At 38.8% G+C, this 8,401-nt stretch overlaps 2 protein-coding genes across 2 annotated transcripts; both read left to right on the top strand.

The window, feature by feature from the left end:
- The first annotated feature begins 6,079 nt into the window (after positions 1-6,079).
- Positions 6,080-7,324, top strand: LOC140981576 (uncharacterized). The gene has a single exon (XM_073448007.1). The coding sequence runs from the start codon at positions 6,080-6,082 to the stop codon at positions 7,322-7,324; it is 1,245 nt and encodes a 414-aa protein (XP_073304108.1).
- A 30-nt stretch (positions 7,325-7,354) lies between these two features.
- Positions 7,355-7,954, top strand: LOC140981575 (uncharacterized). The gene has a single exon (XM_073448006.1). The coding sequence runs from the start codon at positions 7,355-7,357 to the stop codon at positions 7,952-7,954; it is 600 nt and encodes a 199-aa protein (XP_073304107.1).
- Positions 7,955-8,401: the final 447 nt, after the last annotated feature.

The following is an 8,401-nucleotide window of genomic DNA, read 5'->3' as shown; positions in this document are numbered from 1 at the left end:
CTTTTCGATTGTGGTGAATATAAAGCATCATTGATCAAAAATTTTGTACCATTAGGTAACAAAAATTGTGCTTTACCACATCCTTTAATCAAGTCTACAGGACCTGATATTGTATTCACCGTTGTTTTTGTTGGTTTTAGTTCCAAGAAATATCTTTTATCTCGGAGGATAGTGTGCGTTGTACCACTATCAGGTATGCAAACTTCAGCTTGGTTCGTAGCATTTTCCATATTTGAACTTCAAAAAAATATGCAATGAAATAAAATTATTGACAATAAAATACAATACAATATAACACACTATAAAACATTATCATACGAATACATAAAAAATAAAATATTTTACATATTTATTCCACCATCAAATTGATCATTATCTGAGAAATCAATCAGAAAATCTCCAGCATCAAAATGAGTTGAACCACTCAAAGGTTCACTGTGTTCAGTAAAGTTGGTCTCCTTTTCTTTCCCCTTTATTGATTCTTTATAAAGTTTACAAAGGTGCTCAGGGGCTCGACAAATACGGGACCAATGTCCTGGAGTACCACATCTGAAACAAGAACTTTCAAATCTTTTTGAGTGATTCTCATTAACACTCATATTCTCTTGATGCCTTTTCGGTGGGTGGTTTGGGACGTTCTTTTGAGATGAGTTATAGAAATAACTATCTCGATTATTTTCAAAACCACGGCCGCGTCCACGACCACGACCACTTCCACGTCCACGTCCACGTCCACGACCACGACCACGACCTCGATTTTGTCCTCGACCAAAATCTTGTCTGTAACTTTGATTTTGGTTTCCAGGTTTAAATTCATTTTTGCTTACAGCATTTACTTCTGGAAATGCTGTTGATCCAGTGGGTCGGGACTGATGATTTCTCATTAATAGCTCGTTGTTCTTTTCCGCCACAAGAAGACAGGCGATGAGTTCAGAATATCTCGCAAATCCACGCACTCTATATTGTTGCTGTAGTGTTATATTTGATGCGTGAAACGTGGAAAATGTTTTTTCAAGCATTTCCGATTCTGTAACCTCATGTCCACAAAATTTTAACTGCGAGATTATTCTATACATCGCTGAATTGTAATCACTGACTTTTTTAAAGTCTTGGAATCTTAACATATTCCATTCATCACGGGCGGTCGGAAGTATAACTTCCCTTATATGTTCAAATCTCTCTTTTAATCCTTTCCACAGAGCCATGGGATCTTTTTCGATGAGATATTCACATTTTAAACCTTCATCAAGGTGTCGTCGTAAAAATATTATAGCTTTTGCTTTTTCTTGTGATGAAGATATACCATTTTCTTTAATGGTCTCGCTTAGACCCAATGACTCAAGATGCATTTCTACATCAAGAGTCCATGGCATATAGTTTTTCCCAGTAATATCAAGAGCGATGAATTCGAGCTTTGCCAAGTTTGCCATGGTGGTACTAAAAATTACGATGCATTTTATTAGTTAATGAATATTGCAATACAAAGTAATGGATAAACAACAAGTACAAGTATTCGTAAAAATAAAGAAAACACACGAGGAGGATATTCTCCGATAAATACAAGACTGGTGAGTATGATAACCAAAATAATTAAAAATAACCTCGTGAAAGCCATCTTCTTTTTTTCTTCGAAAATTTGATGAAGAATAATTTTTAGAGAAGAAGAGAAAGTTGGAGTGATTGAATGTATTTGTGAGATTGTATTTATAGAGCAAAAACTAGCCGTTTTGTTACCGTTTATTACCGTTGGTGTATAAGAAAATAAATGTATGTATTTGTATAATTTTATGGTAATAATATGGTGTATATAATATTAGTCATATTTAAATAATTATGTATATCATATCACATTATTATAATTAGGTGTCATAAGTTATTTTGTTTAAAAAACCTTATAGGCTTTTATACTTGTCGTATCCCTTACCGGGAGTGTGGGATGTCGTCTTAACATCCTCCCAGGATTTATAACAAGTTTTTGAAAAAATTATTTTTATTATTTCTAACAATAACATTATATTATATATTACATATATAAACAATAAATAAATAACAGTAAAATAAATATTATTACTTTTGTTACCTTTTTCTTCTGTTCGGAGCTTGGAAAAATATGGAGGACTTTTAGAGCTTCGTGCTGATAACGTGTTGTGAAAAAGTAAAAATTTAAGGTAAAAAAGTAAAAATCTCAAACTCTCAAAATTATCACACTACACACTTTATAATATTTTTCTCTCAACTCAATTGTGATTTTCTTCACAAATGAGAGATCTATTTATAGAAAAATTTTACAAATAATCCAAAAATAAAATATATCATTACCTACATCATCACACACTAATTTTCAATATTCAACACCTAATTTTACCTAATTTTCAACATTCAACATTCACATTTTCAACACAAATATTTAACACATTTTTAAATAATTTTTCAACAATATTGATCTATGTCTCGACTTGATCTATTAAAATTATTGTTTTTTTTCAAAATTTAATTTTCAATGTAAGAATATCATTGTTTGTTAGTTATTTATGACAAATTAGTGTAATATATATATTGATTTGAGTTAAAAGTATTATTTTTTGTGTCGAAAATATATTGTGTAATATATGATGATTGGTGTTTAAAGTATTAATTTTTATGTCAAAAAATATTATTTTGTGTAATAGTTATGAATCGGGTCGAACCGTCTCACGGATATAAATCTGTTAGACTGTTGTACAGGAGACATACTCTTTACAAATTATATTTGTATATTGATCTATTTGATTTTATCTAAAAATTTGTTTGGTGGGTTAGAAAAAAGAATTAAAAGTTGGTTATTTATATGGTTCATTATAAAAGGAAAAAGATTTTTCCTTTTATGCTATGCATTATAATTTTTATATTGTTAAAAACATTTTGAATTTGTATTTTCGTCCTATAATAAGGACCATCTATTATTAATTATGCAGTTACATTTAATTAGAAAAAAATTCTGAAGTATTTTATCATTTTTCTTCCAATAAGCATGTCAGAACTCCATTCCAGGGATGGAAAGTATGTGGGAAGAAGACTTGGCCGGTCATTAGAAGGAAGAACCGTCGTAAAAAGATTTTCAGTTTTTTATCTGAAGTAACGGATTTTTAACTACCTCTCTATTCTGTGAACGTTTCATTACCAAATTTCATCAAAAGATATTTTGGCAAGATTGTTGCAGAAGTCATTTAAATTTAAATTTGTTATGTATAAACTTTTAAATTATAATGGAAAACAGGAAACATCATTGGTCCACATGCATGTATTTTTAGGGGGGCAAAGAATAATGTTTACGAAAATAGTTACATTTCACGAGAATTATGGTATTTTTGGTAGGCCAAAGGCTGAGTCTGTACATTGTTCGTCAGCGCATGTCTGCTGCTCCTACGGTGGAAATTAGTAGACCCACTCATAAATTGCTTCATCATATATTTTTTTAAAATATTTATTCATTTTCAAAGTTAAATTAAATAAGAGAAATCATATGTATATGATGATATGTTTATACACGTATGTGAGAAAAATTAAAATTTTAATAATGTAAATTGGTTTGTTTTATGTTTTTATTCTCTCAAATTGTCAAATTTTGGTTTTAATTCAGTAATTTGAATTTTTTGTTTTAGTCTTTTCTTGTTCAAAATTCACTAAATTTATCGAATATTATTTATTTGATATTGATTTTCTCCTACGTTTCTCTTGTAGTGAGAGTAAACCTATATTACACACATCAAAGTAAATCTAAACAAAACAACAAGAAAAAATAAAACAAAACAACACCCAATATTTCAAATCGGAAGGTCAAAAACTTATATTTTCTCTTAGATAGATTTTAATTTGTATATTATAAGTTTTATTCTTCTTCTTGTAGGAGCATCATGTAAGTGAATATTCGTTCAAAATAAGCAATATTTGATATATTTAATGGTTTCGAGCGAAAAAAAGAACAAAAAAAAAAACAAGCTCTTAGATGAAAACAAAAAATTGACCTTTTATAGGACCTGAGTCTCTTCATCCGTCTACATATGCTCAATATCTCGGCGCTTAAAGGTGTATTAGGACTACTGGATTTAAAATTTCTTGATTTGTTTCGGTTGGGACATCATGTTCTCGCACCCAAGACGCAACGCAAGTTTAAAATTATTGTTCTTGGGCGTCGTGTGTTTAGAAACATTCATAGGGTGTTTAGAATTATATATTTGCGTTCTCAACGCTGGACTCCAAAATATTCCGGATATTTCGCGGAAATAGCTTTACTTGTAAATCCTTACGAACGGCTTTTCTCCTTTAATCGTCTAATTAGGTCCACGATCGAAGATGGTCTTCCTTGCTTGGTTTGCACAAGAAAATCCAAACGACTTGTGCGTTGAGACTGTACCGTGCAAATTTCCGAAACCGCAACCGAAAGCTCTCCCCCGAAACCGCCCCGTTTTGAGTTTTCCCCGCGGGGACCCGAACCCGCAGGGAAAATTGTCTTCCCTAGTAGCGACGGCGGTGCGATGTGGAAGAACACAAAGTGGCCGAATTATTTTTCCCCAAAATCTATGGGATGGCCGTGAGTTTCATGATTCATAATCATGGATTTTGTGCTAATTGATTCTTAATCAATCATTAATCAATAATTATGGATTCTTAATCAATAAATAAGCAAATCAAATTTGCTTTTAGTCATAATTTCTTCCCACAATTTTTAGGTGATGGTCGTGACTTTCAAAGGAGAAAGGAAGGAGTTTTTCTTCCCACAATTTTTAGGTGATGGTCGTGACTTTCAAGGGAGATAGGACAACACCTCAGCCTAAGATCAGTGCAAGCAGCACAGTCTAGAGCAACCTAGCATAGAAAGGCCTAGAATAGTCTAGCATAGAAAATCCAAGAATAGCGAAGAGCGGCAAGGAAAAATTCAGGCGTTGTAGCATTAGGAAACCGTAACTTCAACGATATCAACTCAACCTGTGAGTTGATTGATGCCCTCAATATTCAACCATGCTCGAGTCCTATTTCTTCCCGAGGACCTTAAACGCAACTCGTCGAGCACGACTCGTACGAATTCGATATCATCTCTAGACGAGCTCAGCCGTCTCTTCTTGAGCACCTTGGCCGAGTTTGGAGTTCGGCCAAGTCATGGGCAGAGCTCGGCCAAGCCCTGGTGCTCGGCCGAGCCACTGATGGCCGAGCCCCTGTGCTCGGCCAAGTCATGGGTAAAACTCGGTCGAGCCACCGATGGCCGAGCCATGTGCTCGGCCGAGCCACTGATGGCCGAGCACCAGGGATCGGCCGTCATGAGGAAAGATCGGCCGAGCACGAGCCACTGATGGCCGAGCCCTGGTTCTCGGCCAAGCCCTGATGCTCGGCCGAGACCTAGGCAGAGCTTGGCCGCTCGGCCGAGCCATGGTGGCCGAACCTTGGACAGAGCTCAGCCGAACCTCTGGTAACCGAGCCCAACCAGCGCCCAGAGCAGGGTTCTGTTAAGCACAGGTGCTTGTGACATGAATCGCAGGCCCAGGCGTCCTATGTCTATCCTAAAAATCTTGCCAAATGTCAAAAGCTTGAATGACCTTTAAGTATGCTAGAATCTCGCCGTATGATGAGATGCGACAAGAAATCCGGCCCAAACTTGCATGCTAGAATCTCGCCGTATGATCAGATGCGACAAGAAATCCAGCCCGAAATTGCAGTGATTGGAGAAGAGTTTAATTTTATAGGTAAATTTACCTAAAATAGACTTCGGCGCAGTAGGATAAGAAGTCCTCTCAACCACTATAAATACCCAAGTATATTTCATGGTTGAGGGCATTAAAACATGAACTTTCTTCAGCACTATTCCACATATTGTATCTTCCCATTTCTTTATTCCTAACCATAAAATACGATAAAACGTTAGAGTGGTGACGCCGGAGAAATTCTCAGCACCTTCCAATATCCGCTAGTTTGTATAGACCGGTGGTGGTCCATCCGCTCCGGTTCACACATTGCTGATCTTAAGCTCAAGATCACTAGACCGGACAGGGAAAATTTGGTAGCATCAATTGGCGCCGTCTGTGGGAAAATTGGAAAGAGAGATAAGATGGCAAGTACCAGGAGTCGATCGGGAGAGGACAATCAACCAACGTCCAACATGGCAGAGCTCGTCCGGCTGATCACTACGACTGTAGAACAAGTCTTGGCACAGAGACCAGACAACAATCCCCCTCCAGGAGAAGGTCATGAAGCTCAGAGGCAAGAGATACAAAGTTTAAGGGAGGAGATGGAACGTCTTAAAGAAGAAAGGAATGCGCCCCCTCCTCCCCCCCTTCTGGCTCGGGGGATCCCTTTCTCGGCCGAGATATTGGCTGCCGAATTGCCTCAAAATTTCAGATTCCCTAACGTCGGAGAATACGACGGTTCGAGGGATCTGGAAGAGCACCTATCCCGGTTCGAGAACGCGGCGTTGTTGCACCAATACTCATACCCGATCAAATGTAGGGTCTTCCTAACAACTTTGGTCAGGTCATCCCAGCAGTGGTTCAATTTGCTTAGGCCGGGGACCATTAAAACTTTTCAAGACTTCGGAAGAGCTTTTCTCCACCAAATTGCAAGCAGCAAGAAACATCCATTGACGTCTCTAAATTTATTCAATGTTAAACAACAAGAACAGGAGAGCCTACGAGATTTTGTTAAGAGCTTCAACAAGATGGTCATCGATGTTCCCTCGGCTACTCCGGATATACTGATAAGTGCCTTTACACAAGGACTAAGAGGTGGAGATTTTTTCAAGTCGTTGGTAAAAAAGCCCCCAACTACTGTTGAAGAACTGTTGGCTAGGGCAGAGAAGTATATGAACGTGGAAGAAGTACAAATGGCTAGGAAAAGCGAACCGAAGGCCTCGGTCAAGGCTACGCGAGACGTTCGACCCACTAATCTTGTGCCAAGGGTCGGGCGTTTCGAACCACCCATGTTGCTGGGACATTTCGCCGCTTACACACCTTTGAAGGTCAACAAATCCCGAGCATTGGAGCTATGTGATGAGCGACAACTCATTCGAAGAACTCGGAGTAGTGACAGAGGACCTCGTAATCCCAGGTCAGAAAGGTATTGTGGATTTCACAAGGATTATGGTCATACTACCGCTGAATGTCATCATTTGAATCAAGAAATAGAACGGATCATCCAGGGAGATCCAGAAATGAAAGCAATTCTAGCCAGCCCAGGTGGTGGACACCGACCCCCTAAGAGAACTCGAGAGGAAAGTGATCCTGAAAGGAAAAGGGCTCCGAATCAAAGGGAAAATTTTCAAAATGCTAACCCGAACATGCGGAAGGCAGAACCCTGAGAACAACAACCCCCTCGAGGGGTAATTAATATGATATCGGGTGGGCCTACAGACGGAGACTCCAACCGGGCCAGGAAAGCTAGCAGCAGAAGATTGGAGAACATGGAGATTAGTAGCCCTAGAACACGCTCAGGACCAATGATTTCTTTTGGACCCGAGGACATAAAGGGAGTGGCCGACCCGCATAATGATGCTTTGGTTATCCGAGCTATGATCGCCAATTATGAGGTTGCACGTATCTTTGTGGACTCCGGAAGTTCTGTCAATGTTCTATTTAAAGAGGCAATGGATCAGATGGACTTGGGCGAATACACGGTAGACCCTATCTCCACGGCTTTGTTTGGATTCACGGGGCATGCAATACTCCCCCTTGGAGTCATCAACCTCCCTCTTTCTTTGGGGAGTGGGGATACCAGAAAGACCAGGATTATCAACTTTGTGATAGTTGATGCCCCCTCATCGTATAATGCTATTATGGGGAGACCAGCCATGGCCGCTTTCATGGCAATTGCCTCGGCTCTGCACCAGAAGATCAAGTTCCCTGTCGGAGAAGCAGTAGGAGAGGTTAAGGGAGATCAAAAGATTTCTCGAAAATGCTATGTGCAAGAAGTAAGGGTTGAGCAGAAGTAGGCTAAAATTGAACATACAAGTCGACCTGAATCCAGGGGATTCAATCAACTACATCTAATCGAAGAAGCAGGAGAGGTGACTTCGGAAGACGTGTGTGAGGAGCTTATCCTAAATCCCCCAGCCGGGGTCGTGAGGATAGCCCGAACCTTGGAAGAGCCCTTGAAGGAACAATTGGTCCGGTGTTTGGAGAAAAATAAAGATGTGTTCGCTTGGTGTCCGTCCGAACTCCAAGAAGTTAGGAGGGAGGTGATGGAGCATAAGCTGAATGTCTTGAACGAATGCCGCCCTGTGATTCAGAAGAAGAGGCATTTCGGCCCCGAAAAAGACGCTATCATCAAGGAGCAAGTGCAAGATTTATTAAGAGCAGGACACATTCAAGAAATCTATTTCCCGACATGGTTATCTAATGTGGTCTTGGTTCCTAAATCGGCTGGAAAATGGCGGATG

Source organism: Primulina huaijiensis, chromosome 7, assembly GCF_012295235.1.
Source record: "Primulina huaijiensis isolate GDHJ02 chromosome 7, ASM1229523v2, whole genome shotgun sequence".
Lineage (NCBI taxonomy): Eukaryota > Viridiplantae > Streptophyta > Magnoliopsida > Lamiales > Gesneriaceae > Primulina > Primulina huaijiensis.
Note: the sequence above shows the minus strand (reverse complement) of the source record. Positions and strands in the feature narration are given on the sequence as shown.

Bases quoted from the DNA above. Each gene is read 5' to 3' on its own strand.
- LOC140981576 (XM_073448007.1), top strand. From the start codon at position 6,080: ATGGCAAGTACCAGGAGTCGATCGGGAGAGGACAATCAACCAACGTCC.
- LOC140981575 (XM_073448006.1), top strand. From the start codon at position 7,355: ATGATATCGGGTGGGCCTACAGACGGAGACTCCAACCGGGCCAGGAAA.